This window comes from Zalophus californianus, chromosome 7, assembly GCF_009762305.2.
Source record: "Zalophus californianus isolate mZalCal1 chromosome 7, mZalCal1.pri.v2, whole genome shotgun sequence".
NCBI lineage: Eukaryota > Metazoa > Chordata > Mammalia > Carnivora > Otariidae > Zalophus > Zalophus californianus.
Genome location: NC_045601.1, coordinates 19,845,935 through 19,872,931, shown reverse-complemented (window position 1 = coordinate 19,872,931; position 26,997 = coordinate 19,845,935). Strand labels below are relative to the sequence as shown.

Here is a 26,997-nt window from a genome sequence, read left to right as displayed (position 1 = left end):
GATTATACTAAATGTAAATGTATGAAACACTTCAATAAAAGGCAAAAGTTCTCAGACTGGAGATGAACACAAGATCTAATACATGCTGCTTACAAGAAAATCACTTTAAATGTTTTGACATTTTTTGGTATCCGGTCAAGCGAAATATGCTTAACAAACAGATTGAAAATGGGAGAAAGTTTAAACTACTCCAATAATGTATGATTCTTCAGTAATTTTGGACTAGTAATTTTTCTTCCAACAAGTTACATAATGTTTTAAGTTCACCAGAGCAAGTCACAGGGCCAATAATAGGGTTGACTTTCTTAGCCATCCTTCTGTTTTTATGTATATAAAGTTGCTCAGACTTTCATAATTATAAAATTCCATAATTCCTCAGATTTTACGAATTAATGAGAAAATATTACATAAGAACTTTTGTGGTTAAACATTGCTCTTTCAGAGAAGAAAAACTTCTTTTTATTTTTCTGGGGATAATACAAATGAGTATAAATAATAAAATTCAATGGTTTCATTTTATTTAACTCTGAAAAAGATAATGTTATCAATTCCCTTTATGAAAGACATTATTTTTGAAAAACCTCCAAACCCAGCATGGAATGAATTGAAATTCACATCTGAACTCTAAAGATAATCAGGTATATTCGAATGCATGTACTTAAGGTTCCTCGGCATATAGGATATTTTGAAGAATTATTCTTTTTTTATTGTAGTATGAAAACAACTCCATATTGAAATAGAAGACTTTCTGGGGAGACCATCTTTAAGGCATATGGACTATCCCTGTGTTACAGGTCATACGGAAAGGAGAAGTGAGTTGCTGCTGGATTTGCACGGCCTGCAAAGAGAATGAATACGTGCAAGATGAATTCACCTGCAAAGCCTGTGACTTGGGGTGGTGGCCCAGTGCAGATCTAACAGGTAGGAAGTGCCTCACTTCAGACCTTGTCCCTAACTATGGGCCTTCTCAATATGCCCATTGTTTAAAATGTGAGCGAGCAGCTCATGTCTTTTTTGATGTTTATTTACAGTGAGCACTTTTTATTGCTCATGTCAAAGAGCACACAGAACCCTCTTATAAGTTTTCCATGATCCATATTGAAAGGCAAGTTCATTTAAAAAGAATTTCTTTTTATTATGAACATGTATTTTTTTTTAAATCTAAATAAAAGTGTATTAAAGGGGTATTCTGGTGTACCAGTTGTTTTCTGTTTTTCTTTTTTAAAATTTTATTTGAAGATATTTCTAGTTACCTGCATTTATATTTAAAAACATTTCTCGAACATCTATGTGTGAGGCAGTATTTTTTTTTGCTTTAAATTTATATTGCTTTATTACTTTATTTTGCTTAAAACTTATCAGGGAAGAAACATGTAAAAATAATATAAAATTGTTATTAATATAAAAGAGATATTTATAGTGCATAAAATTTGTTAGGCAGATAAAGAGATGAAATTCCAGAGAAAAAGTAGAAGATGGGAAAATGAAAGCCTGTAACACATTTGGGGAAAACCACAAAATAAGTGTATGGGGTTGGTTGGTAGACACAAGGACCTAGCAAAGACCAGAAATGAGACTGGTAAAGTTGGTAACAAGCTTCTGCATGACGTTTTCCTGAGGGTTTGGACTGTGGCTTTAAGCACAGGAGAACCATTGAAGAATTTAAATTAGCAAATAATACCATGATATTTGTGTCTCAGAAAGATGCTCCTACTAGCAGTCTGAAGAGTGTAGTGAGACCAGAAGAAAAATAGAAGCTAGGAACTATTGCATTGGTTCAAGTGAGTAATTTCAGAGGGCATGGATGAAGGCAGCTGTAGCAGGAATGGATGAGTATATGAATGCAAGAGATGGTTTACTAGTAAAATCAAAGGGTATCATATGGATGGATTATATGAGTTTGTAAATTTCATAAGAGCAATGTTCAAATATATGAATTTTGTTTTCCATGGATCCTGACATGAGCTCACACATGAGAGGTGTTTCACAAATACTTTTCACAAATTTTAAGAGTAATAGAGCCATAGAAACTGTCATCTGAGTACATAGAGACTTTGTCATGTGAGTAATCTCATCCCTCCTTTTAGAAAGGGAAGCTGAGGCCCAAAGAGGTGTACTTGTGTGCCCAAGGTCATGCAAATAGAAGCAAAGCCCAGTTCACTGACTCCTGATCCTCTGCCTCCCTGGGTGTTGTTGAAAATAATTAGGAAACATTTCTGATTGTTTTTTACTTTTTCACCTGTTCCCAAATAAGAATAGCAACTAAAAAATTGTATGACTTATTCAGAACACATCAAAAATGGCTGGGTAAGTAGAACCAGGTCACATAATGAAAATTTTACTTATTCAGTGAAAGTACTTGTAAAATGGTAATCTTGTTAGAAAAAGTTAATCTAAAATGAGTGTCAGAAAGCTTTTAGAAATTATTTAGTACAAAGACCTTTTTTAAAGAAAAGGAAGTTAGATTAGAATACATTTGAAGGTAAAAACTGTGTCTCACTCATATTTTTATTCTGTCGCAGAAAACTGGTTTTCAACTTTAATATGCCTAAAAATTACCCAGGTATTACCCACTTGCAGAGATTGCTGTTCACTAGTTCTGAGATGGGACCCAGCAAATTCTGAGGCACCTGGTTCCTGTCGTATCCTGTGAGAAAAATTAATCTCTGGCTCATAGTCTAGTGCCTTGAATATAATAGCTGTCGATTAAATGTTCTATTGAGAGAAATAGAAAGAAGAAGGGACTTCTGAGTTCATCCAGGTCAGTGCAATTGGTTAATAGAGAAGCCACTATGAGAATCCAGGGTTTTTATCCCCGGGTCTAACTTATCTCCTGGTTGCATGCAATAGACTGGCTTGGAAAAGCTTTTTCAGCCACTTTTGGACAACAAGGCTTCTCTCCCACTCATGCTATGCCTCTGTTCATATCTTTATCCTCCTTCATACTGTGTGCTTCCTGCTGGGCCTTTTTATATCACATAGGGGGTTGACTTACTAGTCAGCCCTCTCTGCTATTTGACTGAGACTACAGCTGACTGCGAAGGGCTCAAAGACAAAGCTAGCCTTTCTCAGGTTGATTTTAGAAATCAGAAGTCCTGGCTTTGAGGTGTAAGAATTTTCCTCTTGTCTACATTTTTTTGGTTTTCCCCAAACTTTTCCTACTGCTCCATTTTTTACTTTGATTGGGGCTTATCTCATACCTGGTAAAGAACGTCTATCCTATTTTAAGACATTAAAATACAAAAAACATTTTCAAAAGATCCAATATGTTATAATAATGGAACTCAAAGTCATATATTTTATTCCCTAGAGATCTCCCATTGTGGGTATATGTTTTGCCCACTGCCAAATGATGATCATCATTGATTTAAGGCTCTTTGAGTGAGTAAAGCATAAAAAAAATCCTCTTTCACTATACTTAGATATTTAATGTGATTATCTTTCTGTCATCCTTCACATGCATAAAAGTCACGTTAGCGTTCAAATGAGTTGAGCCAAGCAACAACTCAGACTGCCCTTTTCTAAAAGCAATAGGCAAGTGGTTACTTTTGGATCATATATTTGATTATTGTGCAAATCTTATGTTTAGGGTCTTTCGGAGTACACATCTCTGATTTAGTTTATACTTAGTTTCAATGACACCTGTCATTTCTGGATTCCTTTCAGTCTTACACATGAATGGACAATGAGGTCTCATTTGCCACTCATTTGGTGCCATGTCAGGCTCAGAGCAAGTGTGCACTATATGGCAATGTGTTGTTGGTTGTTGTCATGGTAGCAGTAGTTGAGAAAAGAGAAAACCCACAGGCAGAGAATACCAAAAACCAGTAGAAATACTCAGAGGAGTAAGTGCATCGCCTTTAAGTAGGTGTTTTGTTTTCACAGGTGGTTTTTTTTTTTTACTGAATTTTAGTTAAAATGAGAAATCATTCTTCTTTAGGAAATGGTGTTTTTTACTGAAGGTAAAGCTTGTTAATATGCATAAAATTATTTTATGAGATAGTTACTTTCCATATATTCTCCAAAGGTTCTAATATTAATGAATAAAAACATGTTTATAAATGTGATATTGTTTTCATTAGAATATATCGTTTGTTGGCTATAAAGAAAAAAATGGTATACTACTTAGAGGAAGCACGTTCTGAAGCTGTTAATAAGATTCTCATATTTTCTTCTTGGGAAAATGTACATTTTAATTCAGCATTTAAATTTCACTCTATTGCTTACAATGCATAAACAGGGATCTCTTCTGCCACGATATAAAACTTGACAGTAGTTTAACAATTTATGAACCAATTATATGTAATCTGATGCTACTTTTTTTTTTAGATTTTATTTATTTATTTGACAGAGAGACACAGCGAGAGAGGGAACACAAGCAGGGGGAGTGGGAGAGGGAGAAACAGGCTTCCCGCTGAGCAGGGAGCCTGATGTGGGGCTCGATCCCAGGACCCTGGGATCACGACCTGAGCCGAAGGCAGACGCTTAACGACTGAGCCACCCAGGCGACCCTGTTTTTTTAGTCTCTTCACATGAAAAATAGACAGGGGTGACATTAAAGTTGAACACTGACCATGAAACAGAATTTCTCCTTGTAGATAATTGATATTAATGTAATAACATTAAAGAAAGCATTTTGATGATGCTTTATTGATTATGAAGTATTATTGTAACTGCTATTAAATGTCCAAAGACCTTTTGGGTAGAGTAACTGTGGACTTTATTTCCTGATTCATATTAAATTTGTCTTGGGAAATTGGGAAAAAACCCAGTATTAAATTGTCGCTTCCTCCAATGCATTTGGATCTTACAAGTGAACCAATATTTGTTTAAAAAATTAGGAGTAACTTCATGTACCTCAGATCGGAGTTACTACTACTTCTCTTAGATTTTGCTCAGGAATTTATAGTCTGATAGCTCTGGATTCTCTGGGAAATGGACTTGTCTGATAGCTATGAATTCTCTGGGAAAACTGTAACCACAGATACTGCCAGGTCCCTGTTTTCGAGGCTTTAGATATAGTATGCACAACTCACATAAAGGCTTTTGCTTTTGGTTGCTGGGGGTCAGGTAGGGCCAGGACAGTCATTACCACTATTTGACGGTAACTCCCACTCCTTCCAGGCTTGTGATACCCAAACACATCTGGCGGTTGGACAACTCTTTAAACCTCAAATACAGGACAAAAAAGTACATTACATATTATATTATATATATGGACAATATGGATATTACAGCAAATTCTCTCAAGGAATCAAAGCTAACACTTCTCAGATTTAGGATGTCTAAAAAAAGTAAAAAAGAAGGAAAGGAAAGAAGAAAAAGAAGGAGAAAACAAAGCTGGTTCAAAATAAATGATCAGTCCCTATCCTCGGGTGACTGTTTTGGGTGGTCCTGGACTGTCATTGAAAAGTCTGGTTTCCCCATAAGGAAAAGAATCTAGGATCTTCACAAGAAATAAAGCAATCACAGTAGAGTTGTAAGCATATTGTTTTGGGGTGTTGTTGACATAATGCTACTGTTACAGAACAGAATACTTACATCTCCTAACATAAGCATATTTTTCTTCATTTGTGTATAGTACACTGTGTAGACTAGGCTTAATTTACAGCTAGGCTTGGACGCCTCTGATTATCTGTGGAGATGCCTGAGTACCTACCTCTCTTTGGCTCTTGGCTACATTAAGGGGACTGATATTTATTATATGCAGTTTCGAGTTTGAAGCTCCACTAGTAACAACCAAAATCAGTTTGTTTACTGATGGATTTCAGCTGGCATATTAGATAGGCTTATTTGGCCAAAAGTCATTAAAAGACTTCACTGGGAACTTCTGCCTTGAGCTCTTGGTTCAAAGATGAAGTGTGCCCTTGTGAGAGTAAGGATCTTAGAGAGCTTGCACTGGGATATCCCTTTGCCCCTTGGTGCTTACCTGCACTGTCTTTCTCTTACTATATTATACATTTTGCCTTTAAGTAAAAAACATTACATGAGTATGTTCTATGAATCTTCTGAGTCCTTTCAAATATCTGAACTTGTGGGATCTTTGCATATACAAAAATATCATTATTGGAAGTGTGAGATATACCTAACAATAGCTTGATATAATTGACTTTTGAGTTAATGATTGTCTAGTAAAACATAGGTTTAGGCAAATACTTATTACTAGTAAGGAGATCACTAAAGACAAACTCAAATTTATATAGTTTTAAATCAGTAAAGAAGTATGAGTAAGAAAGAGTATACAAAGGAAATAGGATATATGTAGGACTCTTCTTCAGATGATCTTGCACAGAAGACCATTGTATAGTCATCAGCTTGCTATAAACTTCGTCAGTAAACAGTCAACTTCCATGTGCTTTCAGCTTCTGGAGGCTCTCTGCAGAACCTCAGTTTAAAATCACTAAGGGGTGTAAACTTCACCAATATAAAGGTTCCTTTTCATTTGTCCAGAGGGCTGGGAATGAAGACAGCCTTGCATAATTTAAATTCATGAGTAAGTGTTCCACTGAAAATGTTCCCATATCACTAGATTGACCACTTGGAATGTGCTAAGACCACAAAATCTAATCATATTTTAGCCTTTGTAAGTATTGTGGCTTTTCAACAGAATGCTTCAACCCATCTGCAAAATAAACACACTGTTTAAACTAGTACATATTCACAAACCATAGAGGGGGAAAACTGTATACAGTCCCTTTGGAGTAACTCAGAGGTTCTTTTGCAATTGTTTCAGTTAATGCCTCCACCTTTACAATTTGTCCTAATTGATTTAATTACAAATGAAGCATGAACTGGCCACATCTGCTATCCTGGAAATGTTTCCCCAATAGTGTTTAATTTTGTGGCCAGTGTGTCCCTACTGAAATGAATTCTTTCATTTGTTCCATCAGGATTTTAGCCAATGCCTGGTAGATATTTTATCTGGTACTCTCAGATAGCCATTCTGGTTTTGTCAGACATTATCTTCATGAATCTTACAACACAGTCATGAAATTTCTGGAATTTCTTTTAAGAACTTCTTTTCTGGCCACATTTTGTATATCTATAATTGAATACTTGAACTTCTTCATGGATTTGTTACTATCATAAATTATTTGTTTTATATGAGATACTTTTGTTAGGATTTTTAGTCAGAGCAGTCTGCTTAGCAGGATAATCTCTAAAATATTTCTATTATATTTCTAAGTATTTTTATAGTATCTATAACTTTTACAGTACCTTTTTTTTACAGTGAGCCTACCACAATGAGCAATGGTTCTTTGTTATGTGCTATGCTGTTGAGTTAATACATCTAGATTATGGTGTATCATTTTCATATTTACACAAAAAAACAAGATTTATGATAATCTAGGTACACAGGAACCATGAGAGACAATGGACTCTGAGAAACAAACTGAGGGTTCTAGAGGGGAGAGGGGTGGGAGGATGGGTTAGCCTGGTGATGGGTATTGAAGAGGGCACATTCTGCATGGAGCACTGGGTGTTATACACAAACAATGAATCATGGAACACTATGTCAAAAACTGATGATGTAATGTATGGTGATTAACATAACAATAAAAAAATTTTTAAAAAGATAATCAAGGGCGCCTGGGTGGCTCAGTCGGTTAAGCGACTGCCTTCAGCTCAGGTCATGATCCTGGAGTCCCGGGATCGAGTCCCACATCGGGCTCCCCGCTCAGTGGGGAGTCTGCTTCTCCCTCCAACCCTCCCCCCTCTCATGTGGTCTCTCTCTCTCATTCTCGCTCTCTCAAATAAATAAATAAAAATCTTTAAAAAAAAAAGATAATCAATATGTTTATGTGCTCTGTTCCAATCCATCTTCCTATTTCTGTGAAGTCTTTTATCCATAGGGATTCTGGGGCTAACATATTCCTTAGATAATTTTTTTAATTATACATAATGTAGGTATTTTCATGACTAGAGTAGCTATAATTTGATCATCTGTAGGGAACCATAGTACATTTTGTCTAGAAGTTAATCCTACCTATTAAAATTGTGGGTTTTGTGTCACAGAGAATAGTGTATCCTTCTAATAATAATCTCAAAGTACCAGTTGTCGGTTGGGGCATAAGATTGTTAAAGATTTTCACCATTTCTATGGTTTTATTAAACCAATTTATCTGATGTTCTCTTAATAGTGAGATTACTGGTGGACATAAAGACACCTATATCAATAAAAAAGAGGTATTGCTTCCCTTGGGAGTTCAGAGGAAGGACAAGGAGTTCTTGGGTACCAGTGTTTGCCATGGAGTTAAGTCACTGGACAGACTTCAAGTAGTAGTCCTGAATTTTAGCTAATGTGGGACATTGGTTCTTTAAATGACACTTCTGTTTGAAGTATCTATAGGTTTCCTTATCTACAGGTTCCCAGATGATAGAGAATAGAGGCTCTTTTGGTTGTTTTACCTAAAGATCCACAACTATATTGATTTCTGGCTTATTTACTTTTTAACTATATTTAGAAATGTCTAATCACATATTGGATATTTTCTAAGCTGGTAATTTTACATTTTAACATTTTTTTCTGTTTCGTTCCCCTAATTCAGGTCTGAGCCCATTTACAAAAAGAGAAGGTATAGTTTTTCTTGTCAGGTGTTGAGTCTACCTCAGAATTGTTTGAAGATGTCATAAAGTCTATCTTTTTATTTAGTTTATAATTTTGCATCTTTGTTGAAAGAAAAGCTTTCAAAATTGCCTTATGTAATGCATTTTCTATTTTTTAAACTTTATACCACTAAGTTATTTAAATCTTCTGTTTTCTAATCTGCTGCTTTAAAACATTTTACTCCATGAGGCTAACAATTGAGTTAATTGGTACATATCTGCAGTGTACGACAATAAGCATCTAATAAAAATCCTGAATTTTACAGAAAATATTTTGCCTGCATCCCTGAAGTTCAGGAAAATCATTAATTATAGCTCTTCATTTGGCTCTAGACCAGGGTTTTAATTCGACTTCCATAGATCTGACTTGTGTTCTAGAAATATAAAATGTAGTATTCTTTTCTAATAAAAACTCTAAGGACAGACTAGCTCATTTACAAAACCAGGTAAAGTTGCATAGAAAAAGGAATGAAAAGAGGGCTAGCTTTCAGAAGATTATAAAGGCCTTGACAAAGACTACATTGGAATTTGAATTTTATTTAGGGAGGTCAGGATGCCAACTAAAAAAGTTTAGTATTGACTATTCAGTATTTTATCTCTTTCTTTGTTTACAGCCCCTCTTAAATATTTTAATTCATTGAATATGTTCTATCAAAAGCCCCCCATAATAGTTCTTCTTATTCTAAATTATCTATCTAATCATTTTCCTAAAATTTGCAAGGAAATGAGAAGATTTAGGATTAAAATGTGACTTTTTAGAGGAAGCAGAAGTTCTCCCAGGACGAGGTTGAGACTTTGACATAGATAAACTCCTGACACACAAGAGAGAGGGACCACTGTGATCATTAAGACTGTGTGCTTGTGAATGGCTGGATCTCGTTTATTGCCTTGAGTCTGTTCCTACTTGGGTGATTATCAGAAGCAAAGGTTGACACTGACTGATTGGCTTGCAGAAATCATGTTTGTTGAGGGGAGCTGGTGTTGGGAGAAAAGATTATTTTTATAGGCTCAAGTATGTCACATTAGTCTTGTGATGAGATCAGGTTTGGGAATACGATTGTCTTGATAAGACAATGGTGTATATATATTAGTGTAATAATGAGACATTTAAAAAAATAATTAAAATAACACAAAATGTTGGGTGCCTGGGTGGCTCAGTTGGTTGAGCAACTGCCTTTGGCTCAGGTCATGATCCCGGAGTCCCAGGATCGAGTCCAGCATCAGGCTCCGTACTCAGCAGGAAGTCTGCTTCTCCCTCTAACCCTCCCCCCATCTCGTGCTCTCTCACTCTTTCTCTCAAGTAAATAAAATCTTTGAAAAAAAGAAATAAAATAACACAAAATGTGGAAGATGTGAACATAGCTATGTCTCTGATAACTAGTAAGCAGTGTTATTATTGATCAGCAGAAATCTTGGATTTTAAAACTATTTTTCTTGGGATGGTGGGGTGGCTCAGTACGTTAAGCATCTGAATCTTGATCTCAGCTCAGGTCTTGATCTCAGGGTGGTGAGTTCAAAACCCACACTTGGCTCCATGCTGGGTATGAAGCCTGCTTGAAAAGAAAAAATTAAAAAATAATTAAAACTATTTTTCTCATTACAGGCTGTGAACCTATTCCTGTGCGCTATCTTGAGTGGAGCAACATAGAATCCATCATAGCCATCGCCTTTTCCTGTCTGGGCATACTTGTCACCTTGTTTGTTACCCTCATCTTTGTGCTGTACCGAGACACACCAGTGGTCAAATCCTCCAGTCGGGAGCTCTGCTACATTATCCTAGCTGGCATCTTCCTTGGTTATGTGTGCCCTTTTACTCTCATTGCCAAACCTACCACCACATCCTGCTACCTCCAGCGCCTTCTGGTTGGCCTCTCCTCTGCCATGTGCTACTCTGCTTTAGTGACCAAAACCAACCGAATTGCACGCATCCTAGCTGGCAGCAAGAAGAAGATCTGCACCCGGAAGCCCAGGTTCATGAGTGCCTGGGCCCAGGTGATCATTGCCTCAATTCTGATTAGTGTGCAGCTAACCCTGGTGGTAACCTTGATCATCATGGAGCCCCCCATGCCCATCCTGTCCTACCCAAGTATCAAGGAAGTCTACCTTATCTGCAATACCAGCAACCTGGGTGTGGTGGCCCCTCTGGGCTACAATGGACTCCTCATCATGAGCTGTACCTATTATGCCTTCAAGACCCGCAATGTGCCCGCCAACTTCAATGAGGCCAAATATATTGCCTTCACCATGTACACCACCTGCATCATCTGGCTAGCTTTTGTGCCCATTTACTTTGGGAGCAACTACAAGATCATCACCACCTGCTTTGCAGTGAGCCTCAGCGTAACGGTGGCCCTGGGGTGCATGTTCACTCCCAAGATGTACATCATTATTGCCAAGCCTGAGAGGAATGTCCGCAGTGCCTTCACCACCTCTGACGTAGTCCGCATGCATGTTGGCGATGGCAAGCTGCCCTGCCGCTCCAACACTTTCCTCAACATTTTCCGAAGAAAGAAGCCAGGGGCAGGGAATGCCAAGTGAGTTATCTGACCCAGCTTTACCTCCCCCTCTCTCTTTTCTCTTTGCTTCTCTATTTGACTAAATCATACTCTTCCATTTCCGCAACAGTTTTCATTTCCTTTCTTAATCTTTTCTCCTTTTTTCCAAATTTCACATTCTCTTGCAGTAGGAATACTAAAGATCTTCTTTGTTTTCATTCCTTTGAAAAAGCAAGGAGCATGAAGTGACAACCAGCTGAGCATATCCTTATTTTTACCTAGAATCTTCAGCTTCTTTTCTGCTAATAATTTTTTCCTTTTACATGTTTCCTCACCTTTATGGAACATCAACACTTCTCTGAGGTCTGGGTTTGAGATGCAAACTCTAGTTCTAATTTCTAGTTTAAACTATGCTTGAATAAAGTTCTGAGTTATTTTTATCACTCTGGAGTCTCAGCATTACTAATCATGGGTTGGAAGGAAGGAAATTAGGCACCTGGGGAAATTTGACTATTTCATAATTTGAGTGCAACTAGCAGTAAGTCTGTCCTGGAATAAGTTCCCTTAAGCAACTGTCCTACCATGCCCCTCTTATTTATTGAGCATTAATGGATATTGTAATAAAGATGTTCCATAATGCTACACATGAGTTGTGCTACTTCTACTGCAAGGTCACAACCAGAATGGTTTGCTTCTGAGCCATAAAGCACCAAAAGAAATAAGAAGCTAAATAAAGGTGAGGAGCGCCACACTGACACGGATCCTTGAAGTCCTAAAGGTAACTGAACCATCCAAAAATTCCTTAATTTTCCCCATTAGCAGCGTTAATTTTTTTAAACAGTCCTTTAAAAATGAGGAATTTTAGTACAAATAATTGTAACATATACATTGTTGTATATGTTTTTCACCCACCTGAACAAGCCAGCAAGACAAGGGGAATAGGTGTTATTTTCCCCCATTTTATAAGTGAGGAAACTCAGTCACTGTGAAATTCTATGACTTGTAAGTATAATTCTATTTAGTTAGATAGTCTTTGCCTAGGTCTTAACTGGTATGAAATTTCTCATCTTACCTTATGTCAAAAAATGTATGTGCCTTAAACCTCTGTGTTTCATATCTTTACTTGCCAAGCAGTACCATGGGCATCTTTTCCAGAAATCATATAATTGGTTTGAGGATCAGATGAAGGAGTCTATGGGAAAATATATTTTTTAATCCATGGAATTACTATTTCAAATAATAAATAATTTTTTCAGTGTTAAGGATTAAGATCATAATGCAGGCTTACTCATTGCTGTATCCATTTCAAGTTCTAAATAAAACACTGATAGTAAAATTTGCTTGGTCATTTTTTTCCCTTGCCAGGCTTTTCATGCTAGCCAGCATGCCATCAGGAGCAGCCCCCTGGCAGAGACTCATCAGTAAGCATGAAGGCAAATGAACAGTGCCATGAAATGAGAAAAAAATAATAGACCATAGCCACAGAGTCCAGATGTAAAATGGCATAATAACAATTTTCATTAAGAGGGAGGGAGTGGGAAGAAACAGTGAGAAAGGAGAAAACACTCTTTAAGCTGGAATGTTTGTAGACACTAAGAGATTTCCTTTGTCCCATGTCATATGGCTTTATGAGGGTTCCATTCCACCACCTACCATTATGCACCTCCATGTTTCTGATTTTTCTGCCTTTATTATGGTTCTTCAGAAACTTTCACGTGATTTTTGGTCATGGTCATTTCTGAAAGCTGTTCTAAACATTTAATGAAAGAAGAGACCTATGTGATTGGATATCTTGTCTTGGTACCCAGGGATATGCATTTATGGAAGCTCTCCCAATGATTTTATATACACTTGTGCATAGAACTCCATAAGTATCTGTCCAAGAGCAGTGACTGATGAATATAGTACACAGTGCTTGCTGCTGGGATAAGCGGGTGTGACTTTACCAATGCTTAACAACCCTCTTGCAGCCAGGCATTATTGTACATTCTGATCATCTTCTTGTACATGGAACTTCTTTCCTTATAAGCCTGAGAATATCCTTTTCGCTATTATGAATTTAGAAATCAATTTTATTTGAGATCCTGCTTTTAAGAGAGAAATCAGCTTGTTCTAAATTGGATTGGTTTTCTAGGAAGTACTGTTTAACAATAAATTGCTCATCTATTAGCTATAATTTATCAGTACTCTCAGATTATTATGGTAGGAAATATACTTCTAATTAATAGCCTGCAGCTTTCTTAGTATGATCTGTAGCTTCTGCAGGATGTCCCACACAGCTGAGCTGACCCACAGAGAGCATTTGAGGCTAACCTTCTATGGAACACAGCCACTTATTTACTTATTTTTCTCATTTATTCTTCTGTGGCTTCTCTTATAACTCTCTATGAGACTGTAATTTTAAAATAATAATAATCTCAGTGCCTATGTTTTTACCTTTTTTATTGCTGTTTTATATGTTTCTGGTTTGTCTCCAAACTTACAAAAACCACAACAATCTAATATTTTTCTACAGCAACTAAAATCTAGCAGAGTTTTGCCAACTGGAGCAAAGGGGCTGAAAACTCTGGAGAGCACATCACCCAATGAGTTTATTACCATTCTGGATGTGTAATTCCTACGTTTATGGTGCACTGAGGGTGTTCGGCAGTCTGCATATGTAGCTATAAACACACAACAGCTGCCGTAATGAAGAGCTTCCAACTGATCTATCAGCTTGAATATTATCATGAGGAGTTGCAAGCTGACTACATCCTTGTAAGAGGCTGTTTCTGAGATACTTAGGAGGGATGACGTTGTGGGTCTGTTTTTGCAAAGTTTTCTGCAGTTTTTTAATTTAATTCAAAAGTCTGGGCACTTGCTTTACATTTTCTGAAATGTAATTTAGGAGGAGTTTAACCAATAAATTGGGTGTTTGGGTTACCTACAGTTAGATGCCCAGTTAAACATAATCCTACCCTGGAAGATCAATTGAATAGCATAATTGCCTTTGACATCTCTAATTTCTTTAGCTGAAGTAACTTAATGTATTCTGATAGGAAAATATTTAAGCTTAACCTAACACAAAGACAGTGGTAAAATTCTCTTTCTTGGCAATGGAAGAAATGTAGAAATTCCTAGGCATTCATAATTAAGTAAATCATTTAGATCCAAATTACTTATCACTTCCTTTTAAGCAAAATGAGTTAACACTATGCAACTGAAAAATTAAAATATGTACATGACATGCTTCTTTTAAAAAATAGATATATTAATGCAAAATGTCAAGCTAACACTTCTAGTTATTTTCTGGGTAAATAACAAGTGCCAATCTAATGGCACATGGAGCTGAAATGTGATGGTTCACCACTATGGCCTTTTGCATGCAAAACTAAAAACAATTGCAATCACATAAAGGCATTAGATTGATGCAAGGAAGTAATTTTAAAACCTGGGTTCCTAGGGACACATGGGTGGCTCAATAGGTTAAGCCACCAACTCTTGGTTTTGGCTCAGATCATGATCCCAGGGGCCTGAGATCGAGCCCTGCCCCTGTGCTCCATGCTCAACCTGGAGTCTGCCTGAGATTCTTTCCCCCTTCCTCTCCGTCCCCCTCTGCCCTCCCTACCACTTGCAGTCTCTCTCTTTCAAATAAATAAAATTAAAAAAAAAAGAGCCTAGGTTCCTAAATAAATAAAATATTATTATGTTCTTGCAATTGTTTCTTAAGCATTTGAATGTATGTTTCTACTGACTGCAAAAGCTAAGTGACATACTAAATGGAATGATGCTCTGAGGAAATTTTCCTCTTGGTCTGCTAGAGAAACATTTTTTGTCCACAAGTAGAGGTCACTAAGCCTGCAGCATTCATGATTATGCCCTGAGTATGCCTTTTAATTTGTCTTTCTTTCTTTGATTATGAAAGGAAATATGATAAGGAGCCAACAGACATGACAATCAAATAGAAATAACATGTTTTCTTTCATAGAAAGAACTCAGTCATTATTGTAATAAGCTTGTAAATGAGAAAATCTGTCATTTTGAAATTATTTTTCCTGTAATCACACAATAAATGGCTTTAAAGTATTGTAAAAAAATGAAAGTATTGTAACTATTCCCTTGTTTTTAAAGTAAATATCAGAAGATTTTATCTAAGTACTTGTCATAGAATTTTACTACTTGATAGTAACATTTATGGATGATCAACTATCAGTCATGTTTCAACAGTACGCTTAAAAGCACATAGGTACTTGATGTGGTGCTAGGTAATATTCAGGATAAAAAAAGATATAAGAAGCAGGCACTGACTGTACTAATCTTGTGATATAGTAAGGGAGACACACAAAATAGAACTATACTGGGTTAGGTGCCATAATACCACAATATAACATTTTGAGTGTCAGGGAAGAAAGAGATTAGGTCCAGCTAATGGAACAGTATCTGCTGAAGGATAGGACAAAATTTCTTAATAAAAGTGGCATTTGAACTTGGCCTGAAAGGATGTTTTTCAGCAGGAGAAACTGCTATGATGAGACCATTTTGCATATCATGTAAATAAAACTTTAGAAATGTGAATGCATTTTCTGGCCACACTTTGGAATCTGGTATGAATGAAGTACATGGAGAGGTGTAGTGGTGGTCAAATTTGTCCTACAGAAAGAGGGCAGATTATTGATCATAATTGATAATAATCAATGTTCTAAGAAGCAGCTTAGGTATTTTTTATATAAACTGCAATGTGCGTTAAAGATTTTTGTGATGTTTTATGGTCATGTGTAAGCTTTATGGGAAGAGACTGACTACCGAAAGACTAGTTAATAAAATGACAGTTTAAAAATAAGAGTTTTAAAATAGAAAATCAAACCCCAGGTATGAATATGAAAAAGTTTTTTGAGCTTGATTCATTAGAGCTGGATTATTGGTTTGCAGAGAGGAAGGAAGAAATAAAAACTAGAATACAGCTCTCATGATCTGAGCCTGTGTGAGTGGAAAAATACTACAGCGAGCATGAAGGTAGAATACAGATGTAGAACTGGGGAGATGTTGATGAGCTGGGTTTCAGACTTATCAATTGAAGATGCAGTAAAGGCATGCTGAATAGAGGCAGCCTTAAGTTGTTTAGAAATTTAAGTCAGGAGCTCAAAAGAGAGGTCTGAGCCAGAGCTCTAGATTTGAGGCTTAATTGTCAGAATGTTTAAAGTGGCCAAAAGAGTGGTTATGACATAAGAAAAGAAGAAAGTAGGAGGAAGGAACACTTGCACTTGAGAGAGAAGATAAATAAGGAAAACCTGAAGGCAATAAACACAAGGGAATCAAAAAGAATGGGGCAAACAGGAGGACTGCAGTATCCTGGAAACCAAGGAGGAGACTGTCTTAGTCAGCTTGGGTTGCCATAGTAAAATCCCACAGACTGGGTGCTTAAACAACAGACATTTATTTTCTCACAGTTCTGGAGGCCAGAATTCCAAGATCAGAATGCCAGCATGGTTGATTTCTGGTGAGATCTCTCCTCTTGGGTTGCAGATGGCTGCCTTCTAGCTGTGTGCTCACATAACTTCGTCTCTGTGCAAGCATGGGGAGAGAGAGAAGGAGAGGGGAAGAGGGGGGAGAAAGAACTATCTGGTCTCGCTTTTTGTAAGAGCACCAAACCCAGATGAGGGCCCCACTCTCAGGGCCTCCTGGAACCCTAATTACTTCCCAAAGTCTCCACATCCTAATGACATCACACTGGGGGGTGGAACTTCAATTTAGGAATTTGAGGGGAACACAACCATTCAGTGTATAACAGACTGTTCCAAGAAGATCGAGCTTGGGATCCTTGGGCTCCTCAAGCATGGAGACTATGGTTATCCTTGAGTGGCTTCAGTGGTGTGATGTGGGTAGAATTTCTATTGCAATAAGTTGAGTTTGGCATTAAAGGAACTTAAGATTCTAGATAGTATTTAAGGAGGGAGGAGTGACATAAGAGAGGAGATATTTAAGCTTGTTTGGATCTAAGAAAGGAGCCAACAGAGAAAGAAAAATTAAAAATAAAACAGATCAGGGGCACCTGGGTGGCTGAGTCAGTTAAGCATCTGCTTTCAGCTCAGGTCATGATCCCAGGGTTGTGGGATCGAGTCCTGTATTGGGCTCCTTGCTCGGAAGGGAGCCTGCTTCTCCCTCTGCCTGTGGCTCCCCCTGCTTGGGCTCTCTCTCTGTCAAATAAGTAAATAAAATCTTTAAAAAAATAAAATAAAATAAAAAATAAAACAGTCCATGTGGTTTATGCTGAGCCACCTGACCCAGACCTGTGCCATTACAATACAGTTATTCACCATTTATTGACAACTCTGTGACCAATGAAGCATCAACTCTGAAGAACATGTTGGTTATGTTCGATACTGGTTCTCACTTAGCTACATGTGCGTTGCTTGGCATTAAAAAAAAAAAAGATGAAAAAAATCAGGCTGGAAATTTATAGGAATTTTAGTTAATATCCAAAAATACAGCCCTTGTTAATGATTTTATCAGACCTCTGGACTTACCAATATTGAGTGTAGGATTTGAGAAAGGACATAGGAAGGAAAGTCTGGAAAGTAACATGTGCTTTCCTGGAACGATTGGCGGAGCTAGAGGATTCATGGCTAATAAGTAGCAGTTGTTTGTGGAAGAAAGAAGGATGTTGTGGATCCAGAGACAGACTCAGCTGGGGCTAAAGCAGATAACTTTATTCAGCAGTGATTGAAAGGAGCTGGAAATCCTTGGATCTCTCCCTGACAGCCAGTCATAGTGCTTGAGCCTGCCAACATGAGGACATTTTACTTGGTGTAAAGACTTATGCCCCCTGAAAAACCAAGCCAAAATGCCTTCACTTCCTAAAAGATGTAACATTCTGTCACCTGGAAGCACATTAGCTGTAATTTAGAATGAAAATAGTAAGTCAGTATGTCTGTCACATGTGGAGAAGTTGCTGCTGTGAGGGACCAGCTGCAGAGGCCATGGGCTTACATGTGGGGAAGGGGTGCACAACGGGACAAAGAGGGATGGACACAACTTGTCCCCCATCAAGTGCAGCAAATTTGCAGTCACCATTGTTTTCTTGTTTTTTTTCTCTTGTTAATAATATGCTCGTTCTGCAAATAACACAGAAATAGCTCCTTTAATACTCATATTTTATGTTTTCAAGTACTATACTGAGATCATAAGGTGCAGATTATGTTACAGCTTCAAAGAGAACATAGTTCCTTTTGAATATAGGTCACCTTTTATATTTCTTTCAAATTCAAATAAACTTGCATGACTGATCCATATTAAGTTCCTAAATGTAATATTTTATCCTCATATGTTAACAGTACATAGTTTTTAAACTTAATTCAGAATATTTTTTTAAAAGATTTATTTATTTATTTTACAGAGAGAGGTGAGGGGCAGAGGGAGAGAGAGAAACTTGAGCAGACCGTGCTAAATGGGGAGCCTGACCCAGGGTTCGATCTCATGATCCTGAGATCATGACCTTGAGATCACAACCTGAGCCGAAACCAAGAGTTTGCACACTTAACCGACTGTGCCACCCAGGGGCCCCTGAATTCAGAATATTCTATATGAATATCCATAATCGCCCAAGAGAGGTCAATATAACACAGTTGTGCAAAAAACTAAGACTTGAAAAGCTCAAGCCATTTTTATAAAAGAAAGAGATGGGACTAAAATCATTGTGGGTTTTTTTTTTGATAAAACCATCACTCTAATAGCTGTTTATGTCTGCTACATCAATAATGTATATATTCATTCATGCATTCAATAAAATGAGTAAGACATGTAGACTGCCCTGAAGAAGTTCATGATTTATTGGTATAACACACCATTACAATAAAATTGGGTGAGTGGGAATGATAGGAAATGATATAGTGTGGTGATCCAGGTGGATGTGTAAATTTAGAGTCAGAAGTTTATTGAATATATGCCCCACTCTATGTAACAGTCACCTGTTAAATGAAAGAAATTATTGGAAGACCCACTGGAGACCCTCAGGCTGAACCTGACCATGGATATTCTCAGATCATGAGAACAGAGCCTATAGACTCACTAATTAGAACCTTTAAGCTGCAAGTTATAGAAAGCAACTTAAGCTAGCCTAAGCAAATTTATTTTCCATTTTGTATAAAATAAATGGGAAAATATAGCACATAGTAAAATCTCAATAGCTGTTAGCTAGTGACACTGAAATTTTGAAACTAGGGGACGATGTATGGAAGTTTATATACTAGCATAAAACTTTGCATTACACCATCCTGTAAAGAGAGTTCTGAAAACTAGTGGTGTGCATCATCATTATAATTAGTTCATGATATCTATGCTGTGTAGAATGGAGGGGCATGTATCTGCTGAAAGTGGAGACATGGAGTTTGTCTTAGTGTGAGATGTGTGGGGGGAAGGACACCCTGTTTGACATGGCTTGGCAACCTGTCCATACTTGGCCACGGCTAAAGAAAGATGAGGTCATTTGCATTCCATCTGTTAGTGCCCAGCGTAAAGTGTTACCTACTCTAAAGGGAAGCAGATCATGTGAGCAACGTGTTTGTAAAGCTAGTTCAAGAGCAAAAACATTAACAGCTTGCAGAATGAAGAACATAAGAAGAAGAACGTACCAGCGGATTTGTAAGCTTCAGATCATGAGAAGACAGCCTTAGGCTCCTTAATTAGAACTCTCTGGCTGCAAATTATAGGAGCCAACTTAAGCTAGTCTGAGCAAAAAGGAGTGGGTTATTTAACAAAGAATATAAGGACTACTTTCAGGTAGTAACAAGATTTGGAATGCTTCTGGGCCATATGGGGGATTGGGCTCCTGAGGAGAAAGGTCTCAGTGTCACCTCCTGTCTCCTCCCTGCTTGCCTCCTTCATCTTCTCCTTATAGATCTGCTTTCTCCATGTCATGGGCCCTCACAGTCCATCCAAGGACAACCATCCCAGTGCTCCTGAGTTTACATGCTGTTATAGATCCAGCTACCCAAAAAGATTTCTTTCATTCTCTCTACCCATGTGGCTCTACATAACAGAGAAACTGATGGGCTAAGCCTGGATCATATGTCTATCTCAGTTTAAAGATGTGAAGGACAATCATTTATCTATACAAAGCATGAGTGATTATTCCAAATTCTAGTAGGTATGCCAATGGAGGGGAAAGAAAACGTCATAGCTCTGACACAGCATTTATTATAAAGGTATGCTGTATAGAATCAAACAAATTTAAAAAAAAGACCTGTCTTTACTACCTTTATAAAGAATCCTGGCTATAAAATTCTTCTCAGTTGCCTCAAGATGAGCAAAGAGGAGGGGGAAAGGTGTTTTGTTTTGTTAAAGGAAAATAGATCATTAGGACATTGTCTTCTGAATGAATTAAAATACATATAAATTACAGTCCAACAATAAAATATTCCTTATTATTAACATTGGTTAACAGAATAGAAGAAGAAAATGATATGACTATAATTGAATTTTGTTTCAAGAGGGTAAATGAAACCTCCTATAATTTAAGGCAACTTAACAATATCCTCTATGCAAATTTTCTTCAAGATAAATGAGGAGTCCCCTGCAAATGAAATTAAGCCAACTCCCTAGCAATTCTGCTAAGTATATTGAAAGTCAACTGCTTAAAAGAAATCAGTAAGAAATATTTTCCTGGGATGCCTGGGTGGCTCAGTTGATTAAGCGTCTGCCTTCGGCTCAGGTCATGATCCCAGGGTCCTGGGATTGAGTCCCCCATCGGCCTCGTTGCTCAGTGGGGAGCTTCTCCCTCTCCCTCTGCTGCTTGCCCTGCTGTGCTCCCTCTGACAAATAAATAAATAAAGTCTTAAAAAAAGAAATATTTTCCTTTCCCTGATTTCCCAGCTATAAAAATATATAGTTACTTTGCTCCTAGTAAATTCTCTCAAACACTGTGGGAATTAATATCATTTTCCATTTTGCACTGCTTATGTTATTTGGCTTAGACGGCTATGGGATGGGGAGTGGGAAAGTGTTAACAAAGAAAAAAAATACATACGTGATCAAAGTAAAATAGAAGGATTTATGACCATAGGGCAGGGGTAACAGTGAGGAAGCAGAAGGGATGGATCTATGTCACTAGCCAGCTCTATGACTTTAGCCATTGATTCTGTCAGTGCCTTATTGCAAGCTTTAGTATTTCAAGCCATTTTAGTAAAGTTTTCATAATTCAGTCCTTTGCTTAAAAAAAAATATGGAGGGCTTACTACTTTATAAACTGTGGACAATTTACCGGTGAAGACATATTGAATGGTCTATGACCCCACAGAATTTTGAATGGAGCAGAGGACACCAGCAAGAACCCTGACAATGACAATGTGGCAGTGTAGTCCTAGGACGGAGGAAGGATAGCATGTTCAAGAGACATAATAGAAGGGGCCTCCAGTGTAGACCATGGATGGAGTCAGGTAGGGATCTAAGATAGCTAAGAATAATGGCTGCCGTTAGCTAGACCAAGCAGTGGGTTAAGGTTGGGGAAGGTACAGGGAAAATGTTTAAGGCAGAGGAACCACTATGTGAGAAGATGTGGAGGCAAGAGATACCGCAGCATATTGCGGGGGGGGGGGGGGGGGGGGTGGCGGGGAGGGGATGTTTCCAATAGGGCTGATGGTAATTTCTTACAAAAAAATATTTAGCTCTGAATGTTTAAAGTCAAAAGTTACTCCAGGGCTGATCCTAGTATAAAATCACTTTTGTTCTGGTAGTTAGTATTGTTTCAAGACCTGACACATACCTTTTGAGATTGGGAAGAGAACCACTGATGATTCATTCACTCAACAAATGATTTTCAAGTGCCTAGTATGTGCCCGGCACTGGGACAGTACAGGGAATACAGTGGTGAGCAAAACAGATCCAGCCCCTGCCTTTGCGGAGGTGAAAATCTAGCCAGGAAACCAGACATGGAACAAATAATTACAAGTGTAGTGAGTGTTTGTAAGGATGAATACAGGGTGTTATGGAGTGTCATTAGAGGGATCTCATCAGTCCCAGTGCATGGAGGCTGGCCATGTTCCCGGAAGAACTATTATTTAAGTAAGACTTCTGAAACAGAGAAAGGGTTAGCTAGGGACAGAGGGGGACTAATGGAGTAGAAGAGTCAAGCAATCAGAATGTAAAGGCGCTGAACAGGAAAAATACTCACAGCTGAAGGAAATGAGGTAATTCCAGGATGCCTAGAGGCAAGAAAGAAGGAAAAGTATGATGAGAAGAAACTGGACTGGTCAACTACGACCAGATCATGTTCTAGTTAGAGGCCTTCGGAGCTTGGATCTTACCTCTGAACCATGGAAATCCACTAATGTCATCCTGCCCTCTGTGAGCCGTGCATTTTACAGCAGGCACTCCACCCTCAGCACAGAGGGTGTGCTGGGGAGCAAGATTCAAGGCTCTGGACTCGGGGAGGAGGCTGTGGCAGAGTCCAGGTGGGACAGTACAGAGGCCTGACCTAGGGATTTGGCAGGTGGCGGTGAAAAGAGAGATCCCAGAGAAATAATTAAGGCGCAAAATAAAAGTAAAAGTGAGGTTGCTCACAAAATTCCATTTTAAGACCTATAAAATAAATGGAGACATGCAGTTGTCTTAGGGTGGTTTGGCTCCAAAGCCTATAAAATTTGAACTGTTACAAGACTAAATGTATTATCACATCTATACCGTGATTGATCTATAAGAGCGGGTGTTGATCAGACACAAAAGCAGAGAAGAGCAGTCACTGAAACAAACATTAGAAATGGTCATTCACCTCTGTGATGTGGAGATGGGTGAAGGGGCTAAAGACCCATGGGCTCTTTGAAAATTTAAGTCCAAACGACAAGATGACCCCTAGAAGTAATAGGGTAAATCAAGCTATCTTAGTTTAATGCCATCAAATGTTTAATTATTAAAGCATATAAAGCTGTTCTCAGCCTTTCTGATCCGGAAATTCATAGCTCACATGTTATTTACTACACGTATATATTTCCTTTATTCCACAAGAAGAATCCTAGTTTCGAAGGAAACAGGAGATGGTAGAATTAAAATGTCTCAGAGGTATATACTTATGCTATTCCACAGTAGCCATACAAGTGTCCTAGGATAACTGCTAATACTATCACAACCAATTAATTACTCAAAAAGAATAAATACGGTAGTTCACATCTTATCTTTCCATCCCTCCCTTTTAAACTAGTTCTACTGTATCTACATTATCTGAGTATATAGCCATTACATACTATATGTTCTCCTTTTTAACCCTCATTTAATCTTAGTTCTGCAATTAGGGATGGGTTTAATACTTACCTCCAGTCTTCATGATGATGTCTTCCTAGTTATTTTGGTAGTCTGAAGCCCATAAGCTTAGGCCAGAGTAGATTTTTCAGGGATTTACTCATGGGAACAGTCACTGAGTTTTTGCTTATTGAAAACAGTTCATCTACAGTCTTTATATCAAATGTCAGTTTTGCTGGCTATAAAATTCAGGGAGCACATTTTGTTTTCCTAAAGTATCTTCAATATGCCTTTCTAGTTACAGTTAACATAAAGCTTTGCTGCCCAAAATTCTGATGATTATCTAATTTCCCTTATAAAACACCTGCTGTTTTTTTCCTAGACATCCAAAAGAAAATATTTCCATTTCCTATAAAGTCTAGTTGTTTTGCTAGAATGTGTCTTCATATTGGTTTTCCTCTGTCAGTATTTTCGGTGTGTAGTTACAAATCTTTTTCAATTTCAGGAAAATTTTCTTGAGCTATATATAATCTTCAGTATTCATTTCCTCTTTTTTTTTCCTTCAAGCATTTCTAATATCTGTATATTGAAACTTTTTCAGCTAACTTCAATATTTACATTTTTCTCTCTAATCCTTTTTATCCTTTCATTTCATATGCTTTTTATTGAGCATAGTTACATAATTACATCAATATGCATAAATTTTAATGGCAATTTGATACATATTAGAAAATTGCATGATATACCCCTGTAACCCACATGCAATCAAGATATAGAGCATTGTCTTCACCCTAGAAATTCTCTCATTCTTTTCTAATCTGTTCCACTTTCCATTCATAGGCAACCACTACTGTAATTTCAATCCTCATAGATTAACTTGCCTGTTCTTGAATTTCATAAAAATGAAATCATACAGTAGGTTTCTTTTATGTCTCCATTCTTTCACCCAACATGAGATTGGTCGGTGTTTTGAATGGATCAAAGTTTATTCCTTTTAATTGCTGATTAATGTTATATTGCATGAATATACTAAAATTTGTTTAATCTAATGTGCTAATGGTCATTTAGTTTGTTTCCAACTGTCGCTATTACACATAAAGCTACAATCAACATACATATACTAGTACTTATGAACATATATTTTCATTTTTTGTAGGTATATGCCTAGAAATGGAATTGCTGGTTGATAAGGCAGGTGTATATTTAACTTATAAGAAACTGCCAAAGAGATTTTGCCATTTTATACTCCTACTAACAATGTATGAGATCCATTTGGTGTTGATAATTTTTCACATTTTAGTCATTCTAATGGGTATGTAGTAGTTTTTAATTATAGTTTCAAATTGCATTTTACTGATGAATAATGACCTCAAAATTCTTTTCATATACTTTTTTGGTCATTTATATGTCCTATTTTATGAAATATCTATCCAAATTCTTGCCCAATTTTGTAAAATTTTTTAATTAATTAATTTTTATTGTTATGTTAATCACCATACATTACATCATTAGTTTTTAATTAGTATTCCATGATTCATTGTTTGCATATAACACCCAGTGCTCCATTCAGTACATGCCCTCTTTAATACCCATCACCAGGCTAACACATCCCCCACCCCCCTCCCCTCTAGAACCCTCAGTTTGTTTCTGAGTCCATAGTCTCTCATGGTTCATCTCCCCCTCCGATTCCCCCCCCTTTATTCTTCCCTTCCTACTATCTTTTTTTTTTTAACATATAATGTATTATTTGTTTCAGAGGTACAGGTCTGTAATTCAACAGTCTTAACACAGTTCACAGCGTCACCATAGCACATACCCTCCCCAATGTCTATGACCCAGCCACCCCATCCCTCCCACCCACTCCCACTCCAGCAACCCTCAGTTTGTTTCCTGAGAGTTTCTCATATCAGGGGTGCCTGGGTGGCTCAGTCGTTAAGCGTCTGCCTCCGGCTCAGGTCATGATCCCAGCATCCTGGGATCAAGCCCCGCATCGGGCTCCCTGTTCCACGGGAAGCCTACTTCTCTCTCTCCACTCCACCTGCTTGTGTTCCCTCTCTCACTGTGTCTCTCTCTGTCAAATAAATAGATAAAATCTTAAAAAAAAGAATTTCTCATATCAGTAAGATCATATGATACTTGTCTTTCTCTGATCGACTTATTTTGCTCAGCATAATACCCTCTAGTTCCATCCACGTCGTTGCAAATGGCAAGATTTCATTCCTTTTGATGGCTGCATAATATTCCATTGTATATATATGCCACATCTTCTTTTTTTTTTTTAAGATTTTATTTATTTATTTGAGAGAGAGAGAATGAGAGAGAGCACGAGAGGGAAGAGGGTCAGAGGGAGAAGCAGACTCCCCGCTGAGCAGGGAGCCCGATGTGGGACTCGATCCGGGGACTCCAGGATCATGACCTGACTGCCTTTGGCTCAGCTTAACCAACTGAGCCACCCAGGCGCCCTATATGCCACATCTTCTTTATCCATTCATCTGCCGATTGACATCTTGGCTCTTTCATAGTTTTGCTATTGTCAACATTGCTGCTATAAACATCGGGGTGCACGTACCCCTTCGGATCCCTACATTTGTATCTTTGGGGTAAATACCCAGTAGTGCAATTGCTGGGTCATATGGTAGCTCTATTTTCAACTTTTTGAGGAACCTCCATACTGTTTTCCAGAGTGGCTGCACCAGCTTGCATTCCCACCAACAGTGTAGCAGGGTTCCCCTTTCTCCGCATCCCCGCCAACATCTGTTGTTTCCTGACTTGTTAATTTTAGCCGTTCTGACTGGTGTGAGGTGGTATCTCATTGAGGTTTTGATTTGGATTTCCCTGATGCCGAGCGATGTTGAGCACTTTTTCATCTGTCTGTTGGCCATTTGGATGTCTTCCTTGGAAAAATATCTGTTCATCTCTTCTGCCCACTTCTTGATTGGATCATTTGTTCTTCGGGTATTGACTTTGATAAGTTCTTTATAGATTTTGGATACTAGCCCTTTATCTGATATGTCATTTGCAAGTATCTTCTCCAGTTCTGTCGGTTGTCTTTTGGTTTCGTAGACTGTTTCTTTTGCTGTGCAAAAGCTTTTTTAATCTTGATGAAACCCAATAGTTCATTTTTGCCCTTGCTTCCCTTGCCTTTGGTGATGTCTCTAGGAAGAAGTTGCTGCGGCTAAGGTCGAAGAGGTTGCTGCCTGTGTTCTCCTCTAGGATTTTGATGGACTCCTGTCTCACATTTAGGTCTTCCAACCATTTGGAGTCTATTTTTATGTGTGGTGTAAGGAAATGATCCAGTTTCATTCTTCTGCATGTGGCTGTCCAGTTTTCCCAACACCATTTGTTGAAGAGACTGTCTTTTTTCCATTGGACATTCCTTCCTGCTTTGTCGAAGATTAGTTGACCATAGAGTTGAGGGTCGATTTCTGGGCTCTCTATTCTGTTCCATTGATCTATGTGTCTGTTTTTGTGCCAGTATCATACTGTCTTGATGATGACAGCTTTGTAATAGAGCTGGAAGTCTGGAATTGTGATGCCGCCAGCTTTGCTTTTCTTTTTCAACATTCCTCTGGCTATTCGGGGTCTTTTCTGGTTCCATGCAAATTTTAGGATGATTTGTTCCATTTCTTTGAAAAAAGTGGATGGTATTTTGGTAAGGATTGCATTAAATGTGTAGATTGCTCTAGGAAGC

General features: G+C 37.8%; 1 protein-coding gene across 3 annotated transcripts in view; it reads left to right on the top strand.

Annotated features, from left to right (window-relative positions):
• GRM1 (glutamate metabotropic receptor 1) overlaps window positions 1-26,997 on the top strand; it is a 438,705-nt gene that overhangs the window by 382,176 nt on the left and 29,532 nt on the right. For all 3 annotated transcript variants that reach the window (XM_027604132.2, XM_027604133.2, XM_027604134.2), the window contains 2 exons: window positions 795-921; window positions 10,211-11,141. In XM_027604132.2, coding sequence (XP_027459933.1) covers window positions 795-921; window positions 10,211-11,141 — 1,058 coding nt within the window. The remainder of the gene's footprint in view (window positions 1-794; window positions 922-10,210; window positions 11,142-26,997) is intronic.